The 20,825-nt window shown below is 37.1% G+C and overlaps 1 protein-coding gene across 1 annotated transcript in view; it reads right to left on the minus strand.

Moving 5' to 3' along the window:
- Positions 1-20,825, minus strand: part of tsnare1 (T-SNARE Domain Containing 1) — a 379,373-nt gene that overhangs the window by 240,626 nt on the left and 117,922 nt on the right. The window contains exons 3-4 of the mRNA XM_030159004.1: positions 19,161-19,238; positions 14,928-14,997 (exon numbers count right to left, since the gene is read on the minus strand). Coding sequence (XP_030014864.1) covers positions 14,928-14,997; positions 19,161-19,238 — 148 coding nt within the window. The remainder of the gene's footprint in view (positions 1-14,927; positions 14,998-19,160; positions 19,239-20,825) is intronic.

Below are 20,825 nucleotides of genomic sequence, written 5' to 3' on the forward strand. Positions count from 1 at the left end.
AATCATAACAATCTTAGTCAGAAGAAAAGCACAATAATTCCATTTACATGCCCAAAGGGGTGAGAAGAAGTATAATTTATTTAATCCCATCTCCTCTCCCTACAATATTATTAATAATATATGTCCCTCTTCCTTTTACATTACTTTTCTATATTTATATATCTATTCACACACACATACATTTATGTGTGTATAGAATATGTTGAAATGTGAGAAAACATCAGATTAGCAGCATTAAAAATGTTTTAATTTCATTGTTTTCATATCATTTTCTGCTTTTGGGTCAAAACACATTTTGGAAATTTCTCTGATGGGACATTTTAGAGACAATTTGACAGATTAGTGTTGGTAAATGACCCACATTTTCACTTTTAAATTCATTTTTGCTTTAATTGGACCATAAGGGATTATCCAAAACAAGGAGCTACTTTATATTGAAATAAATGTTGGAATGGAAATCAATTAAAGTTTGCTCTCTGACAGGACATTACTGTGTTTGGACCCTATTGGGTTTTAAATACATGCTTCTTTGCTTCAAAAATGAAATGCATGGTGTATCTGAGTGGATGTTTTTGTAGCTACATGAGAAAAAAAAAACAACTTGATCATATTGTTTTTTTTCATGCTTAAGGAGGAATAAAAACACTAGACAAAAAATCTTGATGAAGGTTCTCATAATTCATGCATGAAAGGGTTAAAACAGGAGCTACTCTTCTTGGGTCTGCATTCATATTTCTACATGCACTTCAATGACAAAACTGCACCTGTAGACATTTGTAACATTCAAACTCGTAATAAGAGTAAACACAGACACTGAGATATAACAGGTAAGAAACAGAAGCAGCAAATGCCAAACTAAAGCCTCTCTAATGCATATAATAGCTCAGTATCTCAACTCATAAATAATATGGCAAGAAGAACATAGCAACTCATCCATCACAGAAAAGAAACACATCAGACAGAAATACTATCTTAGCTTTTTGTCAAAACATGATATCGGATTCGGAAATTTGGAAATTCTATACAACCTCGATTATTAACCTTCATTTACATTAAATTTGGTCGTTACTGAGGCAACAGAAAATATCTGTATGATGATCGTACAGCAGAATAAGAACATCTGACTGAAAAATAAAACACAAGGCTTTCACATAATATGACAAAGTAAGATTATGATCGTGTCAACTTTGTTTATGAGTATTTTTGTGTTTTCTGTTTTCAAAAGTGGCAGACTCAAATAGTACACGACACCAGATTTCCCATTATAATAGATGTCACTGCTACTTTTTCTCTGTTTTAAAGTTAGTAATATTTCCCGAGCTTACTGAAGTTTAACAGAAAATTCATTCATAATATTCTTTTCCGTCACCATTACACAACTTTTGTGGTTGCGCAGCAACTACATTACACACATCACAGTATGGACTTCTCTGATTGGTCCATGTGATGCACTTTTCCACCAATAGAAACACAATTATATGTTTTCTTGCATGCAAACACTTCCTGACAGCAAGAAAGTCCTTTAGAAGCCCGTTTTAGAAGCTCACTCTACCTGCACCACACGTAACGACAGTATCGCTGAAAACTTCTGTTTTTATTGCGTCTCATAACTTTGGTTATACTCGTCCTTTCAACACGATTGACTTCTCAGTATGAGTTTGACATCCGCACATTCCACACAAATTGAAACAGACTTTCAGTGCGGCTCCATCTTGCTGTCGTATCATTTGAAAGGAGTGATATTTTGCTTTTTTGTATGGAATTGTGCATTTTCAAACATTTCCCTGTGCTCTCCATAAACTGTAAATGCTCTGCTTGGCTCTGAATTCTTCATTAATTCAACTCCACAGGTCCATCTTCAACCCTGTTTCTGAGTAATGACCTCAGAAAGGTCATTTTGAGCACTGGCCCTTTAAATACACATGAGCCACTTCAGGCCCCGCCCCCTCCAGGTTGTTGACTGTGCTGCTCTGTCCCGTTCAGCCACTTGTGTTCGTTAATACAACCAACAACTGAACATTTTAGGTAATCGGCTCGAAGTTTGGACATATTTTCAGTTTTTACTACAACCGCTGCTGCTGATAAACAATTATGTCGAACTCGGAGAAGTGTTTGTCGGAAGTCTTGACCTTATATGTGCAAATGTCGTAATATAACTAGTTATAAAACACAACAAATTAAGCAGGAATTAAAACAAGTTGTAGAAATCCACTCGATTTTTGCCATAAAGATATCTTTGCAGCAGCTGGAGGGTTCAAATTCAAACTTTTGGAACTATTAGGGTCCAAATACACAAATACATGAACCACAGACTAATACAAGTGGGTTTAATAAATATGAGCCCTTCAAACCACGCATGTCATCAGGATGTACTGACATGTCCAGGGACTCCCCAGTGTCCTTCAGTACCAGCCAAGAATTTAAAAACCGATGCATCCCTTGTACTGATCATATATAGTCTCTTATCCATCAGAAACATGGACAGGTTCTGTGACCAGTGGATGGAACTCCTCTACCAACATAAAACGAGTTGGACTAATCTGTGCCTGAAACCAGCTCCATACTAAAAGCCCTCCAAACATTAGAGAGGTAATGATTTTCTCAGCTCTCGCTTATAAAAATGCTTTTACTTTTTACTGTACTTTCCCTCCCTGCTCATACATTCACCCAAATGTACCTTTAAGCATTTTCTAAGAACATTTATTGTAAGATCACATATACAGTGATTCCACTCCAGTTCTAGCCTCACACTATATGACATAAAAGCTGAAATAAAGTTTGTACCCGAACAAGAGCATTGCAGCTTAAGATACTGCATAGAGCACATGTTGCTCCAAGTCATCTTCACAAATATAAATATAGAAAGGATGTGTCTCCAGTTTGTCTTAAATGTAGGACAGAAATTGGTGATCTTACTCACTGTCTCTGGTCCTGTGTTAAAATACAAAAACACTGGAATGACGTATTATTTGAAATACAAAAAGTTCTCAAAATGGAGCTTGAACTCGACCCGGTTTCTCTGCTTCTGGGCCTTGCTAGTGTCTGTGTACCTGATGGATATCACAAAAAAACGGTATGATGTTATGGATTTTTGTGCTAGGAAAAATATTCTACAGCACTGGATTTGGGATAAAACCCCCTCAGTTGCGCATAGGGTACTAATGGAATTCATACCCCTGGACTTTCTTACCATGGACCTGTAGAAATTTGATTAATACCTGTTTATAAATATATGAGAGCAAAGCAGTCTGATCACTAAAAATTATTTGTAATTGTAGAAATTTGAAACATTTGACGATTTATGATTGATTGTATGTATGATAAGGTTTAATAAGTTCTTTTCTGCTCTTCTAAGATGACGTATATTGCATATCATGTGCTATTGTGGTCAGACACTGCATATAAAACACCTGTGTAATTTGTATTTGTGGACATTTGAAATGTTTGACTCTTGATCATTTATAATTGATCATATGTTTGAAAAGTTTTAAAAGACTTTTTTCTGTTACTCTAAAATGACGTATATTTCAGGTCACATGTTGTGATTAGACGCTGTATATAAAACACCTGTGGAAGTTTGTCTGTCCTCAGTCTGATGAAGGGCCTCGGCCCCAAACGTCACGTAGCTGAATAAATGTTTTGGGAGCTCACAGGTTGTGCGGACCGTCCTTACAAGAAGTTCTGAAAATGGAGCTTGAACTCGACCCGGTTTCTCTGCTTCTGGGCCTTCCTAGTGTCCGTGTACCTGATGTATATCACAAAAAAAAACTGTATAATGTTATGGATTTAAATATTCTACTGCACTAGATTTGGGATAAAACCCCCTCAGTTGTGGGTGGGGGGGGGTGGGGGGGTTACTAATGGAATTCACACCCCTGGACTTTCTGACCTGTCTCATGCACTACAAGACCAACACCTTTAAAAGAATATGGAAACCATTCCTTGACTATATTAATGTGAATGTATCTGCTAAAATGACAAGAGCATTTGTATAAAATTATTTTATTTTTATTTTTTTTTTTTTTTCTCTTTCATCTAGCTTCCATTGTATTGAATACTGTACTCTACCTTTGGTAAGTGTAGCCTGGAAGGTATGTGTATGTGCATATGTATACGTGTGCATTTATATGTGTCTATGCATATATAATTTTATTTATTTATTTATTCTCTGACCACTCCCAGCCTGTGTTTTGTGTTTTGTTTTATTATTTTGTTTTATGTGTGTGTGTGTAAAAAAAAAAAAAACCCAATAAACACATTTATAAAAAAAAAAAAAAATGGACCTAATTTAGTGTTAAAGGGAATATTTCCATATTTAGCATCATCACCTGCCCATCATTTTGGTTTATCATTAAACCTGTCGTCTTTGTTTTCATACTGTGATATTCTGTATTATCTCAGATTCAAAAACACAGAAGTTTAGAAAAAAAAAAGCTGAAATAAGAACAGCCACTGTGATTATTTCAGAACATGCAAATAACATTAAAGTCTAATTAGGTAAGAGTAAATGTGTGTTTCTGTATTTTGTTGATAGTTTCTTCCCATGGTTCACTTCTCAGAAGTAGAGCCTGGCTTCTTTAGTATGTTGGTTTTATAAACAATAAATTTCACAGCTCATCAGCTTTGGGATTTTTTGTTTTTTTTTTGTTTTTTTTTTTTTAAAGTGATGTGAAATTAGCTGGTATTTCTGGCAGCGCACAATGAAGTAATCATATTCGGAGTTTGTTTACTGACACTTCTCATCTGTCTGATGCCACAACATTTTGCTTCTCATCAAGGAAACAGAAGAAATGAATAAAAGTTGACATGTTGCACATGGAAAATTCAGACAGGAGTCCAGAGAAAAAAACAAAAACTGACTTATGGAAAGTTTTAGCACAGTCAACTTAGAAGTTTAACTGCATCCATGCTTAGTTCATATCAAATGCAACCGATGATCTTGTTTTAAATTACAGAAAGAAAAACAAACATTCATTATATTGAATCAAAGGAATAATGTTGACTGTTCTGAACACAAAATGTAAATGATTCTTCTTTCATGGTGACTTGTGTTATTCCTTCAATAAATACAGGGTAAGAAATCCACCTCCTCAGCACCTGCCATTTGTATCTGACTAAAGTTTCCTTTTCATTTGTCTTCTGAATAGTCCAATTTTCATTTATTTTACATTTAGTTGTACTACTGGTTCAGGATAACTGGAGAAACCAACACCAGATTCTTCAACTCCATGTGGCTCTAAACATTTTCAGTTGTGTTTTGTTCATTTGCCCAGACCAGCAGGCTTCTTTTGCATGTCTGTTGATGTTGATTTATTGCAGGGATACTCAACTTGATGGCCTGTGGGCAATACTACACCAGCTGTCCCATCATCCCCGGCCATTTTGTATATCACAATGAAATCAAAATGATGTCACTGTTCTCAGAGACTGACAGAGGGTGGAGGAGACGGAGTGAGTAGCTGCCAAAGTATCTCGGGGTCTTATTCTCGAGTAGTGGAAGGATGGAGCAGGAGGTCGACAAGTGGATTTGTGCAGTTTTGGCAGTGACATGGATGCAGTAGCAGTCTGGAGTGGACAAGAGAAGATGGAGTGATGAGACCAAGCTCTGAGTTTACCAGGAAATATGTTCTTACCCTCTGCAACAGTGACAATCAACTGAACAAGACTGTGGATGGATGGATGGATGAACAGACAGATGGATGGATGGATGGATGGATGAACAGACAGATGGATGGATGGATGGATGAACAGACAGATAAGTGGATGGATGGATGGATGGATGGATGGATGGATGGATGGATGGATGGATGGATGGATGGACAGACAGATAAGTGGATGGATGGACAGACAGATAAGTGGATGGATGGATGGATGGATGGATGGATGGATGGATGGATGGATGGATGGATGGATGGATGGATGGATGAACAGACAGATAAGTGGATGGATGGATGGATGGATGAACAGACAGATAAGTGGATGGATGGATGGATGAACAGACAGATAAGTGGATGGATGGATGGATGGATGAACAGACAGATGGATGGATGGATGAACAGACAGATAAGTGGATGGATGGATGGATGGATGGATGGATGGATGGATGGATGGATGGACAGACAGATAAGTGGATGGATGGATGGACAGACAGATAAGTGGATGGATGGATGGATGGATGAACAGACAGATAAGTGGATGGATGGATGGATGGATGAACAGACAGATAAGTGGATGGATGGATGGATGGATGGATGGATGGATGGATGGATGGATGGATGGATGGATGGATGGATGGATGGACAGACAGATAAGTGGATGGATGGATGGACAGACAGATAAGTGGATGGATGGATGGACAGACAGATAAGTGGATGGATGGATGGATGAACAGACAGATAAGTGGATGGATGGATGGATGAACAGACAGATAAGTGGATGGATGGATGGATGGATGGATGGACAGACAGATAAGTGGATGGATGGATGGATGGATGGATGGATGGATGGATGGATGGATGGATGGATGGATGGATGGATGGACAGACAGATAAGTGGATGGATGGATGGATGGATGGATGGATGGACAGACAGATAAGTGGATGGATGGATGGATGGATGGATGGACGGACAGATAAGTGGATGGATGGATGGACGGACGGATGGATGAACAGACAGATAAGTGGATGGATGGATGGATGGATGGATGGACGGACAGATAAGTGGATGGATGGATGGACGGACGGATGGATGAACAGACAGATGGATGGATGGATGGATGGATGGATGGACGGCTTGAGTTTTAAGTCTTAAATGGAGTAGTTGGGTAATTAGGCTTATCTAATATTGTTGGTTTATTATCTGACCCTGGTCCATCACAGTCCTCTACAGCAGGGGTTCCCACAGTGGGGTACGTGTACCCCCAGGGGTACTTGGAAGTAGCCCAGGGGGTACTTGAAATTTTTAGGAAAACTACATTAAATAAGTCATCATTTACTAAATACAAAATAAATAATGAGAATGAACGCTGAAATATAAAACACAATAAATACATTCATATAATAGTTTTACTGTCAATCATTTTGTTTCAGCTTTGGTAACAATTAAAGAAAATGTCTATTTTATATTATTCAAAATGAGTTTATTTGAGTAGCTAAGTAATTATTTTTTGTTGATGACAGGTTCATTTATTAATTAATGACCAATCTATTTATTTTTCTTATCAATGAAAGAGGGCACTTTTCAGTTTATATTTTGCACACAAAAATTACATTAAAAATTATATATTTTTTATATATATATTACAGTTCAATATATGTTGTTTGTTTACAAAGTTTTGAAAATACAAACAGACACCTTTGGCACAAGAACAAATTTTGCCTGTTTTTTTGTTTTGTTTTTTCAACCAAAAATGCTGAAGCGAGAGTTGGTGGTACTTGGCCAAAAAAGAATACTTCACGGGGTACTCCACTGTAAAAAGTTTGAGAACCACTGTTGTACAGTAAAAGTGACCCAATTAAAAAGCAAAAGTAAGGTGCATATTCCTAGTTTATGGTTTTTATTTAGTAATAAAGATTTATCACAAATGCTTGCCTCTTTTTGGTCACACCACTTACTGTAGCACTGTTTGATATGTATTGTGCATCATGTAGTATAACAATCATAAAGCCCCATAAGTCCAGGGAGGCCTTAGCCAGCAGGTGGCGCTCTCATTACAACCACAGCACCATGTCCTCTGGCACGTTACAGCCAGAACACTAGTGAATGCCTAATGCGCTAACAAAGACAATGACACTCAGAGGGTGCCGGCCATTAATCCACTTAGACTTTTGCCGTGTGCATTTCCATGATTACAGGGGCAGGTCAAATTCTATTAACCGTGAGATTTAAGTTTTTGCCTGAAGACAAGCATGCAGATGGTGGGTTACCATTCCAACCATCGACACGAACAGAAGTTGTTTTAATTTTTAAAAAAAACTCAGAACAGAGTCTTGCTTTTGTGGCAGAGACAATCTGGTGTTTGTGAGATTAAGGCGGCATATGCGTATAAACGTATAGAGCTTTGGATTGTGACTGGATCCAGATCAGATAACTGCCCGTATGTTGCTGCCGTTTATGAAGAAGTGGAGAGAGAGGCGAGGGAGTGCAGCAGGTGTAGGTGGAATATGAAAGGTTGTGCTGAAAGGTGTGATTTTCACTGGAGGTGACATGATATATGCTGTTCTCTAAAAGGTTTTACTCCAGTGCCATGTAGAGTTAGATATGAGTTGGACTGTTCTAGTTCACAGGTGTCAAACATGTGACCCGGGGGCCAAATCCGGCCCACCAAAGGGTCCAATCTGGCCCACGGGATGAATTTGTAAAAAACTGCAAAAATTACACTGAAGATATTAACAATCAGTGGAGTCAAAATCATTTTAATTCAGGTTCCACATACAGTCCAATTAGATTTCAAATGGGTCAGAACCAGTAAAATATTATCATGATAACTTAGAAATAATGACAACTCCAAATTTTCTCTGTTTTTTTGGTGTAAAAAAGTAAAAGTACATGAAAATGTTTTACATGACCAAATTATATGTTTACAAAAAATGTGAATAACCTGAACAAATATGAACAAACGGAAATATCTTAAGAAAAGTAAATGCAGTTTCACCAACATTCTGTCTGTTATTAAATGTGTTGTGCCTTTGTAGATCTGATCTGTAATGCATATGTAGAAATGATAAGTTGAGGCATAATATTGATAAAATTGTTCTTATATTTCTTAACAAATTTCATTTTTTTCTGGTTATTCACATCCTTTTTGTTTGGACAGTTTGTAAATGTAAATACTGGCATAACTGAATGTCATTTTTTGCACTAAAACCATTTGCAGTTCACTGTAAGTCCGGACTTCATATTTACTAAAATGCTTTAATTACAATGTACTTAAATGATTTAAGTTTTATTACATTACTATAAAATGTTAAGTATATTCTACACTGTAAGCCCAGAATTTGTATTTTACTAAAATGCTTTAATTACAATGCACTTAAATGATTTAAGTTTTATGATGTTACTATAAAATGTTCAGTATATTCTACTAATTTGCAGACATAGTTGAAAGTACGAAAAAGTTTAAGTTGAATGGATTTAAATCACTCAGTTTTAGTCCTGACCACACCTTTTTATCTGTGCATTGCATTGTGGGTATTGGGCATGTTGTTGAAAATGTGTTCTTTTTCTGTGCAGGGGTTCAGCGGGGTTGTGGTGTTAGTGTTAATTTGGATTTCATGTGTGTGTGTCAGTGTTTATTGGCCTTTTTGTGTTTGTTTGTGTATTTTTGTAGAGCTGCACCAGGAGTCAGAGCCAGAGGAAGAACTATGGCTTTACTGTTCATCTAAAACTGTTATTGTACAATGGAAATTTAATGTCTCGGCAAATTAAAATTACTTCCTGTACTGGCAAATGACATTGAGCTAACTTCCATTCATGATACAATATATTAAGTTGAATAATTTCATAACTATATCAGTCAGGAATAGGATTTTGAGTTTGATTATCTTAAAAAAAAGTTGTTTAATCAATGATAAATTAATCTGGCTGCAATTGAGAACATTAGTCAGTGTAAGCTCAAATGCTGAGTTGAATGGTTGGACAGTGGGGTTGATTTTACAACAGATTTAAAGTACAAATAACTTGTCTTTTAATGTTTTCTGTTTAATAGTTTAAGTTCAATACTTTTAGCATTAAAGTTGAACCTACTTAAACCAACTGATTAGTCGATCATTACTCAAATAATTTAAACACAATCACTTGCCTCAAATTTTTGGAGTAAACTCTACTTATTCGGGCTTACAGTGTTGTCATTATTTATTGGCTATCATGCTATTATTTTACTGGTCCGGCCCACTGCAGATTAAATTGGGCTGAATATGGAACCTGAAAGAAACTGAGTCTGACAGCCCTGTTCTAGTTGTTTGGTAAAATGGTAACTGATGACGGGATAATCAGCAGATCTATTCCTGAACTGTATCATACTCTCTTCCCAAAAGTCAGTAAGTCACAGTGAACGGTCTTGTCCTGTCACCTTTATAAGAGCTAGCTGGTATGAGTTATAATATATATATGATATTATTTTTTATGTATGTATTGGTTTATTTAACAGGAACATTGTACAGTAATTCACATTGCTGTAAGTGCAACAGAGTTAGCCTAGAAGCGATTTTTCATCTGCACTCCCTGGACAGATGTTAAATTGTCATCCTAAAAGGCAACACAAGGTTATAAACATACAATTTTTAAAACATAAATTTAACCCATAAAGGCCCAGTGTGACTTTTGTGGCAGTTCCTAAATGATTTTTTCTCTCTATTTAATCTTTCCTAACTGATTTATCACCATTTATTAGGATATCATACTCTGAATTTAGCATTTGTTTCCAGTGAAAATGATCGATTTTCCTATGTTTAATTCATTGATCATGTAGCTGTTCATAAAAAGCTCAGAGTAAAGTCAAAGGTTATGATATCAAAACAGAGAAAACTGAAGAAAAGGTGACTTTTTCAGTCAAATATCGCATTAACTGGACATGAACCCAGTGTGTCCATCCACTGACATTGATTCAACTCCATGGGTTTTACTGGTGAATAAATGTTGTAGAGGATGACGGTGTTTCCACGTTCACTACGGAGCCTCTGAACGTCCAAATGGATCATATCTGATGACCATGAAAAGATGACAAACTGCATTTTACACCAATTATTTACATGTGTTGATAGGATTAGTGGATCAGAAGTTTAGATCAATAGATGTTTTTGTTTGATGGTGGACGTTTGGGTCTTTATGGGTTAAAATGCCCAAATACAGACAAGTACAATACAAGTTCTGCAATACAAAATACTCAACCAGCTGTAGAACCAAACAGGAAATGGAAACTGGTAAGGATTAACATAAAAATGCAGCAGCAACAACCTTGACTTGGACAAACTCTGCAACAGCAAGTGAACTGCATTAAAACCATCTGTATTAACCTAAGAGGTGGATGTTCATTAACATGATTTTGTTTTTCTTCAAACAAAGCTAACAATCCAAACACCTGCTAGTTATAACTGCAGCAAGGACAGAAACACAGAAAAAAAAAAAAAAAAACACAAGTCATCTAAAATGATTCATAGTATTTATTGAAACTATCTCCTTTTCCCACGTTGAAGCAAAATCCTCAACAGCCGATGAGATTCTCCAATGTCAAAGTCCTCAAAACATAACTGTTGTTGCAGTTTAGTAATATATAAACATCATTTCTGGGAGACTGGATTGTTGTCTTCTTAGGATGTTATCCAGCTGATTAAAAATGGAGAGTGTGTTTAGTTCTGATTAAATTGGATGCAATATTGTTGCACTTAATTTCTATTGCATCAAAGTTGGTCAAGTGGCACATCAGAACTTTTAGAACAATGTCACTGGCATCAATAGCTCCTCTTTCATTGTTAGCAGTTTAAATTTACTAAATGGAATTTTGATGAGGCCAAAGTAAACATTTTAAGTTTTGTCAGATTGGTTTCTCATTGGTATTTTAACCAAAGGATCTTGAATGGTTTATTCTGCAATCCCTGCCTCTTTTGTGCCATTTGAATTTAAATGTGTGTTCCTGATATTACATAAGAAAATATACACAAAATATCAAAAAATATGAAATATACAGAAAAACTTAAGCCACAAAACATGATTTAAAACTATTTTCCGAAAATAGACATAATCTTAAAATCAGGTAAAAAAAAAAAAAAAAAAAGGACCCATTTTAAGTCTTTTTTCATCTAAATCAGAGCTGTGTGTAATTTATATTCCTATACAAATTTATATTTAAATGATTTATATTTAAATGACCATACATGTCATTAAAACATACACTGGCCTTTACAAAAAACAAAAAACAAAACTCATTGGGTTTAAAATGTCTTATTTCAAGTAAATTTTTTTTTTTTTGGGGGGGGGGGGGGGGGGCTTGGGAACAAGAATTGCACATTCTTGTACTCTGGAGGCGTGGCTTTGATGGGAAGTCTGAAGAAAGGGGAATGGACTTTTGAGTTGTGTGTTTTCAAAATGTAACTTGCTCAAACCCTTTTTCCAGGATCTCCTACCCCACCTTTAAGTCATGACACTTTACAGCAATGCCTTTTACTCTGCAGGTGATATGAGTCGCCATGTCATGTCGATTGTAACTCTAGTCTGTTTTCGGTCTTGGTCTTGGCCTCGCCTTAGTGTGTCATGGTCATGGTCATGGTCTTGGTCTTGGTACATTCCAGTCCCGGTAGTGTCTTGGTCTCGGTCAGAGGTGTTTTCTGTCAGACTGCAGTGGAAGCTCATCTCCCCCTAAAATTATGAAAATTAAATGCTCAAATCTGTTCACTTGTGTTGACATTTCATTGACTCCAAATGTGTTGGAACACGTTCATCTCTCAGACCAGTTGGTTCAGAATCAGTTTGATCCCAGATCAGTGGACTGGATGTTGTTCACTTCTCCTCCGTTCCCATGTCTGTGTTTTCTCCTCCATCTCTGCTCAGTGCATTTGTCCGTAGACGCTCAGCGTCCATGCACTTCAATGGGACTGAGTGGAACTGGTTTGAAATGACTCTAAACTGGACGCTAATTGGATGAATGACACCGTGTTGTCCCGCCCCCGGACACTCAGCGTCTCTGGGGGTGAATGGAGCTGTGGGCGGAGCTCGGCCGGGCCGGACGCTGAGCTTCCACGTGCTGATTGGAGGATGGGTCCGAAGGCTGAATCCCATTTGATTGACAGCTGTTTTCAGATCTGCTCCTTCACTGACACAGTTCAGTTTAATAGCGTCACACATTCTGCTGTGAAATCACAGAAACCAAATGAACTGTTCATTTACTGACCTGAAAGAAAACACAACCACTGGACTAACTGGTTTACATTTAACAGAATTTCAACGTTTTCTTGTTTAGTTGGTACGATAAGGTCACTGAGCATTTTCGTACAAAGGAACGGGGGGACGACTTTATGTTTAAATAACTTGACTTTTTTTTTTTTTTTATGTAAGCCGACAATGAGCTTCCCCTGTCTGAAAGACCAGCAGCCGCCACTGGTCTCAGTTTAGCCGGTCTTGACTCCAACACTGGAGCTGTTACCAGAGACCAGTTTGTTTTTGTCTCCCAGTTTTTATTTAAGGAAATTCAGTAAGCTGTGAAGTGGTTTTTGTGAGTAACATCACACCACTGAGTCTAAACGCCTTTGTTATGATGCACTCAAGCTACATTTAAGTTCACCTCAGTTCACCTTTAAGCACAAGATCGTGTAAATACGGACATCAGTGTCATTTGTCACAACAAAATGTACTTAATTTGGAGGAACTTGTCTGCTTTTCAATGGAAATGGTGACTAGGGCTTATAGGTGACATTTGGAGTGATTGTTCATATCAAAGTGCTGGCAAACCAGAAAACATTCAAACTAATGATCTTAAAACACAGTCAATCAGTTGCATTGAAATAGCCAAATCCAGGGAGAACAGAAAAAGGAGCCAAACAATGAGTAAAACCAGCATAAAACTGATATAAATCTAAAACCTCACTTTTTACTGGACACTGTGGGATTAATCAAACACATGCTGCTTATTGGCTGTTATTTCTTCAGCTTGTGTCTCATGTAAAAGTGACCCCGAGGCATTTTCAAAGTCTACTTTCTTTCAATAGTGTCCTTGAATGCATCCTGTGTAAACACCCATACATAACTGAAGCTGTTGCTGTTAATGTTTCGCTCATGTTACCTCATATGTCAACATGACATGAGAGAAAACACCAGAATAAACTTATCAAAAGGGAACAAAGCGCACCTTATACCCCAATATTTCCGTATTCGGTGTAATGTACATTGCCTATAGCCGGCGTATTGTGTCAATTTCCTTTTGAAGTGAACACTTTCATGCTAACCTCACAGGTACGCGCTTTCATTCAAAAAGCATTTCAGTCAATAGACCCTCACAAGGAAAACAACAGCTCAGTCAATAGACGGGTACAAAGAAAATGAAAGTGCAGTCAATAGAGCTGCATTAAGAAAGCTCCGGTTTGATTCTGTCCTCCATGAAGCTCTCCCTCTACCTAAACACTGTATGAAAGTTTTTATGGGTTTATGGCTATTTTATTGTTGACGTAATCCTCAAAGTCTGCACATTTTTATCCCTGAAGTGTGCTTTTTGTGTGTTACGTGCAATCACGACGTGTCATAAAAATAAGTTCATCACAGCCATCAATAGAGAACATACTGTTCAAAGCAAAAGACTCCAGTTAATGAGCTGTAAAAATCATTATACATTTCTTGAAAAGCCAAAAACCACTTGACTACTTTCTGGAACAATCTTTCAAAACACAGAGAGCTGCTGAATAACAAAAAGCATCGCAGTGGATGCAATTTGCATCAGTCGGAGGCAGTGGATGTGTTGTCTGCATCCAGCATAAATACTGCTAAAAGAAAATGGGAAGTTAAAAATAAAAGCAGCCAAGCATTGTCAGTAAGTTTCCAAGGCGATCATAAAAAATGTTCGATAGAATTGATGACATGCCAGCCAACACAGTGGGATGTAATGCATTTTAAACAGATGCAATCATCTTAGATTGGCCACTTTGTCATCAGTGTTGAATCTGGTAATTGCTGGCAGCTCAAGTAAAAAGGAATAATCAATATGAAAGAGGGTGATGAAACAAAGAGAAAACACTTTTCTGAAAAGCAGAGATAAATGTAACTCTTACACGGAGCTGGACAAAAATAACAAAAGTGTCCAGATTAGTAAGAGTTGTGTGTGTGTGTGCGTGCGTGTGTGTGTGTGTGTGTGTGTGTGTGTGTGTGCGTGTGTGTGTGTGTGTGTGCGTGCGTGTGTGTGTGTGTGTGTGTGTGTGCGTGTGTGTGTGTGTGTGTGTGTTACTCACAGACTCTGGCGTAGCTCTGCTGTGTCTCTGGAAGTTCCCAGTGACTGAAGATTCTTCTCTAATGTGACAACTGAATGAACAGATGAATAAAAAACAAACATCATTTACTGAGCACTTTTCATTCATCCTTAAATTCAGTAATTCAAATGAATCAAGACATAATCCAAAAAACAGCTACTGCCAAAATAACCTACAGTGAACCCAATATCTCACTCTGAATGGGTTATAAACAGGGTATAACCTCTGCGACTGTAATTCTGAAGCTGAAAAATGGGAAACGTGGCTGCTGTCATGTTGGATTCTATGGAAACAAAACCATCACTTAAGGAAAATTCAGACCACATCCACTAACGGTAGTGGCTTTTCCATTGGACATCTGTGCAAAACTTTACCCATATTTACTAAATGTTGAAAACACAGAAGTGCGTAATGTCGGTTTTTCCAGTAAATCACAAATGCGATGATTTGTTTATTTATTACCGCAAGATGACAGGAGAAGTCATTCCATAAACATGGTGACGAACGTAAATATGGTGTTGATTTACAGATATATTCATTATTATTATTATATATTAGCCCTTTATCTCGTACTAAATTAAAAAATGATTGGGTTTCCTGGTGTGTCCACACATACTGCAACATGTTTCTTCTTCTTCTTCGCTTGTTGTAACGTACGTTAACATCCGTTTTTTTAATTCACCTGACTCTAGTTCAGAAAAAAGGTCTTTCCGTTGCAGTTTTGCGCTTCGCCCAAAAAACCACTTCTCTGCAGCGCAAAAACTTTTAATCGAAAAATGAGACTTTTGATGAAATTGTCGTGTTCCATTAGGCAAATTTTTATACGCAAGTTATATTTGTGCAATTTGAGGGTCAATGGAAAAGAGACGAGTGACACAGTGTTTCTCAAACTGTGGGGTGGGTCCCCTAGGGGAGGCACGAAGGCTTGCCAGGGGGGTCATGGGATCACTCCTGTTTTTTTTTTTTTTCTTCAGGTTAGAACATGTATCAGGTGGAAGTAATGTTTTAGCGTTGGAGCACCCTCGACTCATTTTAGGAACGTACAACAAACCAATCTACTGCCATGGTGATCTGTCACTAGAATAGACACAGAGTTTCGGTTTGGAGAACGGACAAGGACTGGACTGGAAAAGACAAATGTGACATGTTTGTGTTTTTGCACAGTTTGTACAGTTTACACTTTAATGTTCTGAGATGTGCAATGAAAACGGGCTCATTACAGCCACTGAAATTGTTAAAATGTTCGTCTTTGTTACCAAAATTTGTTTGTTGTTCTAAAAAAAGTAACATTATTGTCACGGTTGTAAGATAATTTCTATTTTTATTTTGAAAAATATTGTCTCAGGGAGCAGTCTGGTTGAGTTAATTTGTATTTTTCAAGCAAAAATCTAAGTTATTTTTAATTTGAACAACAAATTATGGAAGGAAAAGCCAAAGGAGTTGTTACAATATTGATGTTCCTTTCAATAAAAGTTATAATTGCACCACTGTTACAATGTTTTTGGGGTTGAGGGGGGCCCGACAGAAAAAGACTGAGAACCACTGGTGTGATAATAAACACTATTAAGTGATTTCAGCTTCTTCACCTTTAAAGAACTGAGACTATTCTCTAAACCAGGGCTGTCAAAGTCATTTTAGTTCAGTTCCACATTCAGCTAAATTTGATCTGCAGTGGGCTGAACCAGTAAAAAAATAACATAATATAGAAATAATGCCAACTCCAAACTTTTCTCCATGTTTTACAGTGAAAAAAGTAAAATTATATGATGAAAATGTTTACATCTATAAACTATCCTTTCAAACAATGTAAATAACATGAACAAATTGAAAAAAAAAAATGGAATTTTAACACTATTATGCTTTAGTTTATCATTTCCACATGTATATTATAACTTACAGATCACAGTGGATCTACAGATACAGAAAATATTTTGTAACAGGTGAAATATTATTAAAATTGCATGTACTTCTCTTAAGACATTTCAGGTTGTTCATATTTGTTCAGGTTATTCAGATATTTTTGCAATATTATACTTTGTTTTAGTCTAAATACATGAAAACATTTATATTCACACGGAGAAAAAATTGAAGTTATGAGTATTTATAGGTTGTTATGAGATTAAATTGGTCTGAATGTGGAACTTGAACTAAAATGATTGTTAATATCTTAGTGTAATTTTTGCATTTCACAAATTCATCCCAGGACCGGACTGGACCCTTTGGCGGGCCGGATTTGGCCCCCAGGCCACATGTTTGACACCTGTGTTCTAAGTGACTTTTAAATGAATTTTTCTCTATATTTAACCTTTTGTAAGTGATTTGTCACCATTTATTGTAATGTTATCCTCAGTAACAGGTTATATAAAAATAGATACCTGAAGAAAAAGTGACAATATGCTATCATCTGAACCTAAAAAAAATCTTCAACATCCACTGGCATTTATCAAACTAAATGGGTTTTACTGGTTAATTAATGTTGAAGAAGATGACGGTGTTTCCACGTTCACTACGGAGCCTCTGAACGTCCAAATGGGTCATATCTGATGACCATGAAAAGATGAAGAACTGTATTTTACCTGAATTATTTACATATATTGATATTATTAGTGGATCAGCAGGTATTAAACAATTTAGATCAGCAGATGATTTTGGTCGCCAGTGGCTGTTCAGGTTTTTATGGGATGAACAGTAACATCTTCAGTACAGTGGAACACCATATCCTCTAAACTGTTAAAAAAGAAATGTCTGTCTTGACGTCCATTGTATAAAACTTCAACTTGTCAGCTTAAAGTTTCTGTGTTGAAATGTGAACATATACTTTTGTTTTAAACCAAATAAACAACACATAATAAACATATATTCATAATATTAGTGGATCAACAGGTATTAAAGCATTTATATGAGTAAATGCTTTAGGTTCAGGTCTTTCAACACATACATTTGTGTTCGATAAGAACAATGTCAAAGGCATGAACTGTATAAACACACTACTTAAGACAACCTGAGCTGATGACAAGGCTACGTGGAAAACCATTTAATTCAATGGGAGTTAACGCTGACATCAGGTAATACAACTTACAGGTACTATATGTAGGAGGAAACTTCATGACAGAATCCTCTAAGAGTCGTGTTAGTGGGACTCCTTAAACGCAACTACATCAAAGCTGCCTGTCAGGAGTTTAATTCAGTAAATGAGCCTTAAATGTTCACCGACGAGCTAATGCTAGCTGTCAATCAAAGCCCGTGTTGAGTGGCAGATATTGGAATACACCTGTCGATCACAGCGACCACTCGCCTGTGTTATGCATCGGAAGTGCCGTCATCCTGATTTTCAGAGCGCTTGTTGCTATGGCTACTAATAAAGTCACCTCTGCATTACTGCATTGTTCATTACTGGCTGCTGTAACATGTAATTTGTGACATACTGCTGTTGTTTGTGCATAGATAATAGTTGTATGCATTTTTCAGGTGTAAATGTGGTTGTATTTTCGTCAAATGTGCAGTTGACGTACAAAGATGGAGCCTACTTGAAAATTTGCTGGTACAGTTTTAGAGATTTGCTGTCTGTCAGTCTTTGTATTTATTAGTGCATTACTTGCTACAGTTTTGAAGGATTGTTTTTTTTTTGTTTTTTTTTTCATGTGAGGCCAACGTCGTAATAGCATATTCAAAATGCTATTACGTTATTGGCTTTATTACATTTAAAATGGGCAAAATTATTACATTATTAGCAGGTATTACGTTATTGGCTGTTTTTACACCATTGGATGCTACAATGGCCAAATAAGGAGTTATACTTATACTTATATTAATTTTCTATAGCTAGGATTATGAAAGTAAGTAAATAAATGAGTAAATAAAAACAGGACTCATCTTAATTTCCCATTTTACACCAAACAATAAAGTTGAACTAACCATAAATCTCATTTTAATTAAATACAACTTTCTAACCCTCAACTCATGTCACCAGTAATCTGAACCATGACCTCAAATCTACACTTTAACTAAATTTAAACTCTGTTGGTAAAAAGTCTTTCACCTTCATCTGAAATGCAATCTACTCTAATTAAAATAACATCAAATCAGAGACTAAATCGAACAGAAAAGTTAATATTTAAGCCTCAACTATATTTATTCAATGACTTCACATAAACACGCAAACACACATATATAGTGAACACACAACTCAACCACTTGTATTAATGAGTGTTTTACCATTGGCGTTGATCTGGAAGATGTTGGAGGAGGTCTCCTGAAACACGTCTTGCAGTTCTGAGGGGCTGACCTGTGTGGCTGAGGAGAAAACACCATATCAGCAAACACTTCTCAGCCCAGTGGAGCGTGATACTGCAGCAGAAAGAGAGCTGACCACACAGCGGTGTCGGGCCAAAGCAGCGAAACAGAAATGACAAAAACATCCAGCTTTAAACATTTTCATCACTCGGGGATAGCCATGTATTAGTGTCTGTCCAGTTGTTTTGCTTCTGTTGTTCTGGTTTGTCCATCATATTTATATCTTAAAGGTCATAAAGGTGGCTTATTGGCCCCGAAAGAAAGGCCAACATTGCTGGGCAAAGGCGTGCTCGCTGGTGGCTTGGTAAGCTTTTAGCTTTCAAGTAACAGCAACCAAAAAATCTGTTAGTCTAGTATCAGGGTTCCTCCAGGATCTTCAAGTTAAAGCTAATGCTTTTAAATACTACTTACAACAGAAACTAATGCTCATTTCACAGCCTATTTCACGGCCATACTGGCAAAAATTTATAACTCCTACAATTTAGGAAAACTCGTATCCACCAGGTTGAGAATGATCGTTTCTCCAACCAAACATTATTGAATTTGCACTTCCCCATGTTTACTTTTCACTTGTGAGCCGTCCCTTAAAGTTCCCACAGTCAGTTTCTCAGGTGACGTGTGTTGGGCTGAATATTGTGATCATTTCTCACCATGAGCTGAGAAAGGATCCTAATTTTGATATACATTGTCAGGGTGGAACGGGTGGAACTGAGTAGACTAGCGTAACTTTCTTTGCATCTTGGACATTTCTCAGACACATTTAAACACAATACAGCCAACAGGCAACAGAACTGAAGACCTACCATGTCAGACTGAATACTTTTTAAAGGGTGTATTCACACCTGGAAAGTCCTTTGGTCTGCTTACTTGGTTTGGATCGAATGCAGACTTTATTTTTTTCATTTGGGTCGGATCACATTGTCATTGCACTTTTTGCTAGTGGACGAAAATTTGTAGACAGAAGCATGTGACGAACTGCGCTGGCATTGGACAGACAAGTCGGGGGTGGGGTGAATCAGAGACGGCAGGTGTTGATGAAAACAAACATATGTATTGTATTTTTACGGACTCAAATTCATGAAAATAATGTTAACTTGTCAAGAACAGCTCATTCGAAGCCAGTTTGTCAGTGTTTTACGTGTCATTCTGCATCAGTAAAGGCATGTTGCACAACAGCTTCTTGTAATCAGATGTGTCAACGAGACATTCTATCTCCTCATTGCTCCACGTCTGTCCACAGCTCATGGCTGCTGCTATTAGCTCTGAATACCTATGCAGCTCAGCTACTTCCTGTTTTGTTGATAACCCCGGGTTCTCACTAGGATTTTTTCACAGCGCAGGGGCATGCACATGCTCCATATATGGGGCACACACCGCATCCTCCCCCGAAAAATTTTGAAATTTATAACTCTCTGAAACACTATTTCCTGCATTCTGAGGGGCAAATTTTGAGGAATGAAGCCAAAAAACGATGCGATATTACCCTTGCGTTTGGCGTTGCTCCCACGCTTCGACGTAGACATGTTTCTCTCATTCTGTTTGCATGGCCAGAAAGAATGTTTGCCTGTGAGTATTTTATGTTCAGTT

Source organism: Sphaeramia orbicularis, chromosome 16 (assembly GCF_902148855.1).
Source record: "Sphaeramia orbicularis chromosome 16, fSphaOr1.1, whole genome shotgun sequence".
Lineage (NCBI taxonomy): Eukaryota > Metazoa > Chordata > Actinopteri > Kurtiformes > Apogonidae > Sphaeramia > Sphaeramia orbicularis.